Source organism: Lissotriton helveticus, chromosome 1_1 (assembly GCF_964261635.1).
Source record: "Lissotriton helveticus chromosome 1_1, aLisHel1.1, whole genome shotgun sequence".
Lineage (NCBI taxonomy): Eukaryota > Metazoa > Chordata > Amphibia > Caudata > Salamandridae > Lissotriton > Lissotriton helveticus.
In genome coordinates this window covers 2,016,708,619-2,016,721,892 of record NC_136057.1, presented here as the reverse complement: position 1 = coordinate 2,016,721,892, position 13,274 = coordinate 2,016,708,619, and the positions used below count along the sequence as shown (strand labels likewise).

The 13,274-nt window shown below is 39.2% G+C and overlaps 1 protein-coding gene across 2 annotated transcripts in view; it reads left to right on the top strand.

Annotated features, from left to right (window-relative positions):
- Positions 1 to 224: 224 nt before the first annotated feature.
- The window catches only part of SAMD13 (sterile alpha motif domain containing 13), a 523,502-nt gene continuing 510,452 nt past the window's right edge, over positions 225 to 13,274 (top strand). For both annotated transcript variants that reach the window (XM_078644771.1, XM_078644763.1), the window contains exon 1: positions 225 to 279. In XM_078644771.1, the coding sequence (XP_078500897.1) occupies positions 231 to 279 (49 nt within the window). In that variant the 5' untranslated portion in view covers positions 225 to 230. The remainder of the gene's footprint in view (positions 280 to 13,274) is intronic.

Sequence of the window (13,274 nt, the reverse complement as noted above, 5' to 3'; positions counted from 1 at the left end):
CTGCTGTTGTATGACGTGATGTTATTCGTGTGTATATGCTGTTCTAAAACAGAAATAGAAGATGTTATCCAGATATGAATAAGAATAAAAATCCAGCAAAAAAAAATATTTCCACTGAACAGTCATCAAATAAATGTCAAACCATTGTATTTAAACTACAGCTCCCAGCATGCCTAGGGTTCAACTTCCTCTCTGATTGGCTAGTTGGCTGATTCTATTTGGAACTCTGCATGTGGGGTGGAAGAAAGCCTTTCACAGCGAAAGCTAGCATGAAAAAAGGTAAGTGAATTGAATTACAAAAGGATTGAGGGGAGGGAGTGGAGAAAATATCAACACGCATTGTGTTGGGTGCTCTCGCGTATTTCCGTTGCAGTTCCAGCCCTAAACGTTTTGTTTAATTTGTGTGAAATGTGTTTACACACGAACAGCATAAAAAAGCTTAGGACTTGCATAATACTGCTGCAAAGGGGTCTGCTCTTTTATATGTACCCCCACAAAAACGATTTCCCGACGGCGGATAGCTGAGAAAATGTAATGACAGAATGTACGGCTGACTGCTTGGCTACACGGTCTGTGCAGCAGAAAAACGAAAGCAGAAATGTAAAACCCAACGCAAACCTTTACCTTTGTTTGTGAAGTTCCCTGGCTACAGTAAGCGCAGCTTTTTAATGGGTGTTTCCGATTGCAGTTCATGAATACTTTCCCCTCTAATGTTTGTATGCTGTCTCCAGAATACTTACGGACCATTGTTTATTCAGTCACCGATGGCACTTAGCAGGCTGCATGCTTTTTTTGTGTTGCTTTTTTTAAATCATAGGATTGATAACATGCAAGGTGTTGCACTCGTTTATGGGGTGTAAAATGCACTGAGTCTGCTCACGGACCTGCAGTGGAATCTAGAGATCTTCGAATTTTTTATTATCGCTCAGGGCTATATATCCTGAGCATTGCAAGAAAAACACGTTGCAAAAACGCAGAACAGCCTTTTCGTCCTTTTTTCCCGTGTTCTTTTTTCCGTGCTCAAATCTTGCAACTATACTTTGCCAGATAAGTAAGCTCTTTAAGCTGAATGCACGTTGCCGTTTTGCACGTACATTCGCGGTATACATATGCTGACGGTGTGTTCTTTCACTTTTTTTTTTAAGCTGGAAGGCATATTAGACAGGAAGCACTCGTCTTTTATTTTAACCACCACTGGTGTGAATTTAAGAGGGCACCGATTCTTGTGCACTGGAAGCCCTGGTGGTAAGTGTGTACTTTCCCTATGCCTGTTAGGAACTTGTAAGGAAGAGGGTTGCGAATTGTTTGCTTTTAACTACTCAGTCCCTGGCCCTGCACATTCTTGAAAAAACACGACGTTTCCCTAACTTGAAAAAGACAGCTGCCTGCTTTGGTTGTGTGAGAAGTGACCAGCAGATTGTTCCAAGGCGTTCATGTAAACAGGACACGCTTCTGAGCTTTGTGGGAAAAGTGAGGCTGGTTTTTTTTTAACACGTGAACTTTAGCAGTCTGCGTTCATTTTAATTTTCGTTTTTGTGTTCTACCTGACTTTGGTTCTCTAATATTTTAGTACTGCAGGGACATGTGTTCAATAGACTACACTATTTGCCACACACTGAGCCACTGACATAATGTAAGATTTCTCACTGTTACTAGAACCTGATGCGTGTCATGGACGTCAGATGGGGGTAGCAGCTGCTGCCCCTAACTTGCTATTTATCTTACCTTGTTACCCTTGATCTCAAGGAGCCAGGAGGCAGAGGAAGGAAAAGAAAGGAGACAGAATTCAATGAGCCATGTTTACTGTGTGTAGATTGCACACCAGGCCTTCGCTTGGCATCTTAGCAGCAAAAAAGTTTTTGATGGGGAAATGGAGGGACAAGGATCATTCTGTGATGTCATCCATAGGAAAATGATCGATGATACTCGCTCTGCCTTGGGTTAATTGACTTCCATGAATTATTAGTGCATATTTTGATTCTGAAAGATTGAGTGTAAAGTGGTGTCTAAATTTTAAGTAGTGTACAATTGTTGTCTTCTCTTTCTCTCCAACTGGATATTAGCTTTTGTGACAGAGTTGTCATTTGATATGAGGTCATTATACCCTCATTGCTTTTGTAATGGTCCGCTCCAGTCTCTTCCCAACCTCATTGGGTATCTAAGACAGGAACATTTTCCTGGAGAGAATAAGGTTGATTTTGTCTAGGGCAGGATGCACAGAAAGGGTTATGTTTCATTGTATTCCTGCATGGTTGCCCTAGCCAGAAGCCCACCTTTTTCGCTCTTTTGCCTCTCTCTTTGTTCCATGTGAGGGGGTAAGTTTGAAAGAGACCCTCCTCTTTTTTTGGGGAGAATTTTGCATAATTGTTGATTGGCTCTTCCTAAAAACACAGAGGATTTTCACCAAAGTCAACAACGTTTCTGTAGAAGAAAGAGGATCTTTTGATGACTGACCTTTACTGACTGTCCAGGACCAGTGGACCACGTGCCGCTTCTGTGATCTCCAAGGCCGAGTTTTCGCCTGGTGCGATGACTTCTCATGTAGGCATAAATGTGAATACCCTGTTGGTAGCACTTATCACGCACATGATTCCACTTCATCATGTAATTGTTTCCAGTGGAAATGACTGTTGCTCTGCTGATGTTACTGGGCCATCAGCAGTAAACCACTCGGACCGCTCCTCACATCATCTGTTGGTATATTATAAGCACTGTAGCTGACTATTGGGAAAACATTTTGTTTCCCATCTCTCACTGGCACTAGGCTGCTCTTGAACAGTGAAAATTAGCCAAAGAAGAGTTGTGGATTTCATCAGTTTATTCTATCGAGCCTGGTCTTCTGATTGACCTAGATAATCCAGTGCTAAATTTCACATTATAATATTCAGAGGACCACAGGTAACAGAAGCCCTCCTCCAACCCTCTGACCTTTTTCCACTCATGCCCCCATGTCCCTCTTTCAGTCCATATCCCATGTATAAGCCTCTTCTGTTGATCTACACACCTGTTCGCTCTGATCACTTTGACTCTGTTTGCGCCTTTTTACCTGTTGACCAAGTATTCACTTCTGACTCAGCAATTTATTTTGTTTTGCAAGTAAGATAACTTCCAAGATGTCCTTTTCCTGATTCTTTGCTGAACATGGACTTTTGCTTCAAAAGATCATGTGATGTTGGCAGATGATCTATTTTAAAAGTGACTGACTCTGGGCATTTATTTTATTTTCCATTAATGTTTACGTGTACGTTAAATTCTTGAATAATTAGTTAAATATTTTCAAACATGTTAAAATATATTTTTTGTGTTGAATGTTCTCACTATACATTAGCCTAGATGGACACATTGCATGCCATTATGCAAAACATATTTCTAATGTTGGATAGATAGGGATCATCATGGAGGTTAATTCTGAGATGCACACATCTGGGCCCTACATAAACCTACACAATTTGCTAATATTAAGGGTGTGGAAGTGGGCCTATTGAGGGTGAAGCATATTTGTGGACTCTGGTCTTTAGACCTTCTCCTTAGAGTATATGTTGCTAAAGGGATCTTGGTTGAAATGTAGGGGCTCCTTTGTGGGCCACAGGATCCATAAAAAAATGGGAGTTCATTGAAGATCATTTAGTTTGCAAGAGAGCAGGCTTTGAAAGCGAGATGTAATTCTTGATCCTTCTTGTTATGTTGAGACTTCAACCTATCAAATATTAAACAGTTTGCCCTTGAATATTCAGCTAGAGTTTGAAAATGGGACACAAGTCCCTAAGCATATTCTGCTCAGAAAAATGCGAACGAACCATTTACATATGTGCTGCAGGCCTAATTTCTGTTTTGATATACCAGTTGAAATTGTGCTAATTAACAATAATATTAATATTTTTTGATGGTGCTACGAATTGCACATGCTTAATAATATGATTGAACAACTGGATGAAGATCTAGACTGTGAGAAGGAAATTGAGGAGAAAGTGGCGAGAGTTCTCGGGTATCATTCACTCAGGACTTTGTCCAATATTTTTTCAATTATGGATAACAAGTATTGGTTCAACTTCCCAGTACCACTGGCACAAAAATATTTCAACTTAATCTTAGATCAATCTACTGTATATTAGAGCACAAGGTAAATAGAACCTAGTTCCAAAACCATACCGTCTATGTATATGTAGTAGGAATATCTCCGAAATGTTAAAACATTAAGGGGCATATTTACAAGCCACTTTCTTCACTGGAGCGTCACTTTTTTTGACTCAAAGTGTCCCTTCCTGCACATAAACCGTTGCCCCTTGCAGCACAGACACCCTTGCAACATGGCGGCAGGGTGCCTGCGCTGGCGCTAGGCAGCATTTTTTGCACCAGTGCTAGGGGAAGCACAGGGGTTTTTGTAAATATTACGCTTCCCTGCTTTTAGAAAATGTCAAAGCACGGCGTTGCCAAATTTGGCATGGCACCGCGCTCTGGCAGTTTCTTCTACATATGCCCCTAAGTGATTCAATTTTAAGTATATGAAAAATTGTGGAGATACCTCCGTAATGTAGTACCTGCTCTTTTATTGCTCAGTATTTGACAAATTGTTTTTCTCAGAGCAGTGCTCTGTAAATGTTTACATCAATGTCATATCGAGCTTAAAAACTTACACATAAAGATACAAGATATAGCAATACATTTTGGGAATGTGTAAGCTGAAAGTGCTAAATATTTAGTGTACCATAAAAATAAATATAATATTTTATAATTTTTACTTCTATGGGGCCGATTCCGATTTCGGATGAAAGGGCTCTGAATGGAATGGAATGTGCCGGCCGGATTCCTTTCCGACCGAGCCATTCCAATGGGCTCGGTCGGAAAGGAATACGTCTCAGATTTCCGGATGGCTTGCGATGGGCCCGGAGAGCCTGTCTGTCATCCGGACATCCTTCAGTACTCCCCCGGCCGCCCCTTTACGACCGAGGGAGTAGGATGGCAGTGTTTCACTGCCTTTTTGTGCCGGTGTTTACGGCACAAAAAGGCAGTCAGAAACTGTCTTTGGGGGCCCCCAGTAGGGCCCCCTTGGGATGCAAACCTAAGTTGCCCCTCTGTTTATCCCTGCACCCGGTGGCAGGCACCTTGGGGTGCCGTCCACAGGCTGCAGGGATGAACTGCACCCCTCCATTTCACAATGCAGGCATGCATTCCTGCGAAATGCATGCTCCCATTGTGTAACATACGATTGCGACCGAACATGCAGGGCCGTAACCGACGACAGTAGGTCAGTCGGTCACGGTTTCTGACCGATGTTCGATGTACTCAGGTCCGTCCGACATCGGAATCGGGCCCTTAATGTAAGCATCGGTGCAGAGACAGAATATTGATGTAAAAAATATCGACTTGCACAAATATCGAGGTAAAAATATCGTGGGTCAGAAATATCGTCAGAAAAAATATCGTGGTCAAGAATATTGATTTTAGTTAAGTAATACCAATGTTTAAAATATCGAAGTGTTTAATATTGTTTGCAAAAATATAGGTAAAAATATTGATTTTTATTAATGTTATGTATTTTAGTATATATTTTATATATATATATATATATGTGATGTATGTATTGTTGTATAAGAATTGTTTGTATTTTTATAATATATGTTAAAACATTAGTAGATATGAATTTTTTTTAATTTGAATTTTGAGTTTTTAGTACTGTAGTGGGTTTATAGGGGAATAGGGTGGGAAGTAAGTTAATTATATTAATTTTATTGAATATTTTTTATTTAGTGATATTTGTTTAATTGAGATGTTATAGTGTTAAATGTAGTAATCACTAGGGGGTAACTGTTCCTAAATAGGAGAAGAATCAGACATATTTGGTAGCTTAAAGAGGCTCAAGAGTGAAAAGCACTCACAGTAAAGGTCGGATTTTGATGAAGGTGGGGTAATTTCTCCTTTTGGAAAGAGTGCCCTCACACACCAATGCGAGTGGCATGCTTCATCATTGGGCATTTGCTCCTCGTTGCGGCGTCACTCCTAAAAAGATCTCCGACAAAGAGCCCTCTCGCGGGGCCCTTGGGGGACAGCAGCGCCACCCCCACAAGGAGCAAATGCCCAATGATGATGCATGCCACTCGCATCGGTGTGTGAGGGCCCTCTTTCAAAAAGGAGGAATTCCCCCACCTTTATCAAAATCCGACCTAACTGTGAGTGCTTTTCACTCACAAGCCTCTTTAAGCTACCAAATAGGTGCACTTCTTCTCCTATTTTGGAACAGTTACCCCCTAGTGATTACTACGTTAACCTTGGGAGCACGGGTACAGGACCTATCCTTTCTTAGAGCTCCCTGTCCCCCCTCTTCAGTATATAGTGTTAAATTTGGAAAGTATTTTTTTATGAATTAATTAATAATATATTGTTAATAATCTTTACCTACTTAATTGGCAATTAATTATGGTAATTATGTAAATAATTGTAGGTATGTTTTGTGGTATGTATAGGTGTAAATTGATAAATCAATAATTAGTTGTTAATTTTAATTAATTAGTAATTAATTGTGGTAATTAGGTAATTAATTTTAGGTGTGTGTTGTGGTTTTTATAGGTGTAAACAGTGGCAAGGGTGGGAAGTAATTTATTTTTAATAGACAAATTAATAATTGTTAATTAATTTAAATTAATTAATTAGTAATTAATTATGATAATTGTGTAATTAATTTTAGGTGTGTGTTGTGGGGTTTATAGGTGGGAAGGGTGGGAAGTCATTTAATTGATGAATTAATAATTAGCTGTTAATTATTTTAAATGAATTAATAACAAAATAAATATGGTAATTGCGTAATTAGTTTTAGATGTGTGTTGTGTATATTATAGTGTTAAAGCATGTGTATTCAATTAATTGTCTATTATTTGTGTTATTAATAATATTTGTTTAACTGATTAATAATTATGGAAAAGCATTTAAGTTTTACATCTTTTTGTTTGTTAATATTTGCTCCTTTTAAATAATTATTGTTTTTAAATTTATTTATTAATTTTTGTTTCATATATTTGTAGCTTTTTGTTATATGTAATTTATATTATAATGTGTGTTCTTTTTATATGTTTAATATTTTTTAATGTATATTTTAATAGTATTATTTATTTATTTTTATGATTCTTTTCTTTTTTCTATTGTTTAAATGTTACTGGCAATTTGTCTTTCTCTGCAATCCAGCACTTTCCCTACTGTTGCACTCACTGGAGTGGGAATAGTAATTTTACCCCTCCGCTATCCTGCATTTTCCCTACTGTTGCACTCACTGGAGTGAGAATAGTAATTTTTACTCCTCCGCTATCCAGCACTTTCACTACTGTTTCTCTTACTGGAGTGGGAATAGTACTTTGTGCCCCTTTGCTATCCAGCACTTTCCCTACTGTTGCACCCACTGGAGTGGGAATAGTATTTTTTACTCCTCCGCTATCCAGCACTTTCACTACTGTTAAACTCACTGGAGTGGGAATACTAATTTTTACCCTTCCACTATCCAACACTTTCCCTACTGTTGCATTCACAAGAGTGGGAATAGTAATTTTCACCCCTCCGCTATCCAACACTTTCCCTACTGTTGCACTCACAAGAGTGGGAATTGTAATTTTTACCCCTCCGCTATCCAGCACTTTCCCTACTGTTGCATTCATTGGAGTGAGAATAGTATTTTTTCCCTCTCCGCTAACCAATACTTTCCCTACTGTTTCTCTTACTGGAGCGGGATTAGTTATTTTTACCCCTCCGCTATCCAACATTTTCCCTACTGTTAAACTCATTGGAGTGGAAATAGTAATTTTTACCCCTCCGCTATCCTTCACTTACCCTACTGTTGCACTCACTGGAGTGGGAATAGTCATTTTTACCCCTTCGCTATCCAACATTTTCCCTACTGTTGCATTTATTCTATTGCAAAATGTAAGTTTTAATTTATTATAGAATAATTTTTTTATTTTAAAATATTTTATTTGTATATAATTTTAATGTTTACAAATTAAATAAAGATAATAGTTAAATATATGTATATGTATAAATTATGTTTGTGTATTCATATTTTTTTATTACGTTTATTTAATTATGTTTGTGTATTCATATTTTTTTAATTAAGTTTATTTGTTAGTTAAAATGTATATCAAATTTAATTTAGTTTGTTAAAAATAATGCTATTATTTAATATATTTTATTTTATATATATTTAATTCGATATTTTTTACATCTCTATTTTTTACTACGATATTTTTGAATCAATATTTTTTATACTTACCTGTTTAAGTATAAGGAGTCGATATTTTTGCATTCTATATTTTACATCAATATTTAGAACAAGGATGTTTGTTACATCGATATTCTATCAATGAACCGTAAGCATCACGTCGAATAGAAAGTAAAAACCCTAAAAAAAAATGTGAACTTTAGTCATACCTGTGTTGCATCTTGGTGCTGGAGCTTGTAAAGAGAAATACAAGAATCACCACTAAGATGCAATCTCGAAGAAAAGTTTGGTAAGAACGCAAGCATCAACGAGTTTCAAAAGACAAAATCGTGCTTAAATGGCCCTCCATTGGGAACCTATCCTGCTCTTCAAGAAAAAACACTGGTGAAAAGTTCAATCTTTGAGAGACACCTGAAGGCAGTCATTGCACATGACAGGGCGGTAGAGGACATTGAGCGATGGACAGATAAAGGGGCTCACCTCCTCGGAGGTGCGTTCAACAGACTAGAGTAATGAGGACACTGATGACTTTGACGACCACTCATAATGATCACGGACAACCAGAGGTTCAATGGGGGACAGGCATCTGGGGTGGGTGGGAGGGAACGGTAAGAACAGGGTAGAGCCGGATCAGGCCGGCAGCAGATGCGTAGAATAGGAAAGGGAATCATTGGGTTTGGAAGACGTGTCCCTGACTCAATGTATGAACTGTCCGAGGAGGTAAAAATTACCCATGAGTGGACCATGAGCTTATATTTGCTGACCCCCTGGGCTGTACGTTTATTTGGTTTGGGCTGGATAAGTGTACTGCCAATGTGTTGCTTTAAGAAGTCATTTGGCAGACCCAACACACCCTGAATAATCATGTTCTGTTATTGATGTTGGGCAAGGAGGAATCTGCAGGTTGGTGGCTCCCAGCCAAGCACCAACTATCTGCTCTAAACAGAGTTGACATTACTGCAGCAGCTGGCAGCAACCTCTTGGGGGTACAGGACACCATGAAAGTAGTTAGAAGGGTAAGTTCTCGGAGAATCGATGTAGCGAGGCAAGAAACATGAGTGAATGTGAAATCCTGACAATTAGGTCCTAAGAACAAACTCTGGAGTGTGGATACTGAAGCCTCCACTAGGGCCCCAATATTCCACACACAAATGTATACCAGTAGTTCTGGGTGCAAGACCTACAGGACTGCTCCACCGTGTCTAGGAGGGAAACAACCATTACATCGCAACTTTTACAACGCACTACCATTACAACGAAACTTTTACAACGCAAAAACCATTACAACGCAGGTATTTACAACGCAGGTATTTACAACGCAGGTATTTACAACGCAGGTGCTATTACAACGCATACCATTACAACGTAAGTACTGGTAAGTATATAATTATATTTAAAATGTTATATGTTTGTTTTTTAAATGGGGTATTTTTTGGGTTAAGGGTCAGTTTTGGGTTTTAGGGTAAAGGGGCATTTTTAGGGTTCACGGTGAGATTTGGGTTTTTGGGCAAAGGGGTATTTTTAGGGTTTAGGGTCTGTTTTTAGTTATTGGGTAAAGGGGTATTTTTAGGGTTCAGGGTCAGTTTTCAGTTTTTGGGTAAAGGGGTATTTTTAGGGTTCAGGGTCAGTTTTCAGTTTTTGGGTAAAGGGGTATTTTTAGGGTTCAGGGTCAGTTTTCAGTTTTTGGGTAAAGGGGTATTTTTAGGGTTCAGGGTCAGTTTTCAGTTTTTGGGTTAAGGGGTATTTTTAGGGTTCAGGGTCAGTTTTCAGTTTTTGGGTAAAGGGGTATTTTTAGGGTTCAGGGTCAGTTTTCAGTTTTTGGGTAAAGGGGCATTTTTAGGGTTCAGGGTCCGTTTTGGGTTTTTGGGTAAAGGGGTATTTTTAGGGTTCAGGGTCAGTTTTCAGTTTTTGGGTAAAGGGGCATTTTTAGGGTTCAGGGTCAGTTTTGGGTTTTTGGGTAAAGGGGCATTTTTAGGGTTCAGGGTCAGTTTTGGGTTTTTGGGTAAAGGGGTATTTTTAGGGTTCAGGGTCAGTTTTGCGTTTTTGGGTAAAGGGGTATTTTAAGGGTTTAGGGTCAGTTATGGGTTTTTGGGTAAAGGGGTATTTTTAGGGTTCAGGGTCAGTTTTGGGTTTTTGGGTAAAGGGGTATTTTTAGGGTTCAGAGTCAGTTTTGGGTTTTTGGGTAAAAGGGTACAAGGTAAAAATAAAGTAAAATTAAATTAATTAAATTAAATTAAATTAAATTAATTAAATTAGAATTATTTACATTTGTAATTTAAATTATATACTTACCTATACTTACGTTGTAATGGCATGCGTTGTAATAGCCCCTGCGTTGTAAATACCTGCGTTGTAATGCCATGCGTTGTAATGGCACCTGCGATGTAAAAGTTGCGTTGTGATGGCATGCGTTGTAAATGCATGCGTTATAACGTCATACAAATTGCAACATAACACGAAGGCCCTTCTTATTAGCTTTTTCACTCTTGATGGCTTAATAGTTCTTTCTTCAGACAAATCAGCCCAACAAACTGGTGTAGCAGTTGTAAGCAGAAACTCCGATGCTTAAAGTGAGTTTGAATGCAAGCCCCCTTTTTCAGAATCCCATGTTTCTTTTTTCCTAGGAAGCAATGATTGTCACAATCAATTCCCTTTCTTTTTTGTTGCTAAACGGAAACATACCACAGTGGCATGGCTAACGTGGGGTGCAAGCTGTTCTTGTGAAACACACTATAAGTATGTCATGGTGACTTCAAGTCAGACCATTAACATCCCTGATTTTCCTAAACACAATGCCAGTTCTCAGTGGTATTGGGATTGACACGAGTTGCAATTAGCCAAGGTAACTTTTCTGTCTTGCCAGTGTTTCACGAAGGTCTCACATGCATTACATTTAGCATTTTACTACTTCATTCAATATGTACCTGCCCATATTGTGCTTTTGGCCAGCACATCATCTGCAACTTATTTTAAATTTTTCAGTTTTCTGTTGTGCCACCAAGGACAAATGCAAAAAGAACAATTTATGGACAGAATGCTAATCAGTGTCAAACATTCACCCCAGTACAGAGATCTGCGCCTAAATCCATCGTTTGTTTGCGCCCCATGCCATTCCAGATTAAACCCAGCCATATGCAATCAGTCTTGACCCTGTTCCCCATGGGAACAGACCAGCCGAACTGCCAGGCCAGGTCCTCCCTGGACTGGAACCAAGCATCCTAGGACCGTTTTCGAGGTTTCACACCTCATCAGCCAGGCTAGCTTGACTCAAGTGGCAAGGATGATGAAGTGTTTTATATGTAAATAGTTATGACATAAAATCCCTTCAGTTTTGTAATATTACTTATGATCGGTTTCAGGAAGAAAGAAACCATCATGCAAAAAAGACAGTTCATGAGATACTTACTTGCTCAGTGAGCAGGACTATAGCAGTGGGCTGGCAGCATCCAGGTATATCGCAATGTGGAAACCGCCTTTTGCCATGGAGCCACCGAGGTCCATTGTTTTCACATCTCCCATTGGTAAACATTTTGAGGTGTGGTTTTTCACAACACAGCTGTCAAATAGACCTAACGCGAACAATATTCAATAAGTGGGATTTGGGCTCCTCTCTTTCCATCTTTGTTTTTGTTGAAAAGCTCCTCTCAGCCATTGGCTTGAGACTTTGGCTGTCACATCTTGGCTCAGCCCAGTGAAGTATTCATTTCACTTATTACTTTTGGCTGTTTGAGTGTATCCTCCTGCATCCACTCAAATGCTTGCATGGTACTGCAGAAGGGACTACTGTGCAACTATAACCCTCTCGGTCTGCTTGTGTTGCCTCCAAGCCATGAGCCTCACTCTAATGTGCTCATGCTGAATGCACTAGCATTCACTAGGCTTATTGGCTTTGCCAGTGCTTGTCATATTGTTAGTGGGAATCCTGGGATAGCCTTCAAGGTCTATACAAATATAGAGATTAGAACTTTGTAGATACTGTACAATCGTCCTCACTTCCTTCATCTACGTAGACATGAGGTTTTTCCCTCTGTGAGATATCGTTTCCCTTGGGGACCAACCTAATCTTTAAGAAGTTCCAAGTGAAGGCTCCGGTGTAGGGACAGTCGCAAATTATAGCTTTCGCTCAGTAAATTGATTCCCAGGATCGGTATGAGTGTGAAGAGGACCAAAACAGGGCATACCTGCTCTCTAAAGTGGTATGCCACATCTCACCATCTGCTTTTCTGCTACTTGTTATTTCTAGTGGCGGAGGCATAACGAATCCACTAATGCTCATATGAGGCCAAGGAAGGTAGACAGACCCTCTCTCCACTATGTTTCAAATTCACAGATATTTAATAGTAGGACTCTGATATGTCATCTATGTAGGAACAATGACGCATAACTAAGCACCTGGTAAACTTTGCCAAAGCTCTCTGATTTTACTGTAATGTACACTATCTTACCTTGTAGATTTCAAAGTCTCATAGTTTGCATAGGCTTTGAAAACTGGCTGTGGCATCCAAGGTTAGACAAGGTCTGCTCAGAAGTTCGTCTATTAAGAACCTCCTACTCCCTCTAACTCAGGGTCATGTTCTAGGGCAGAATCTTAAGTCTCCACCAGCTAAAACCACCTCAAGCAAGACAGCCTGCTCCATCTTTTAATTAGCTCATTCAGTTCTTTCTTTTATCTTCAGTGCCAGTGTTTTTGTTTTTATATTATTTTTATTTTATGTTTAGAGCCTGATGCTGGTGATGTGAGCACAGGCCACATTCCAGTTTTTTTAGTTTCAGTCTTCTCTTGTTAATGCTGTTGTAAATTCCATTTGGAGTGGCCTACATCGGATTGGTGCTATTTCACACTGTACTAAAGTGTGCCCATATGAAAATGTTCATTATGAAGTTACCCTCTTTTTAGTTTGTCCATAATGAAGGGCATTTATAACTACACTCCTGTATGTCATGCTGGTATGCAATTTAACTGTAGGTTAGAGTTTTGCTTGTAACCCAGTTTAGTCTGTATGTCCTTTGTCTTGTCTATCTATCCATCTATCCATCTATCCATCTATCTATCTATCTATCTATCTATCTATCT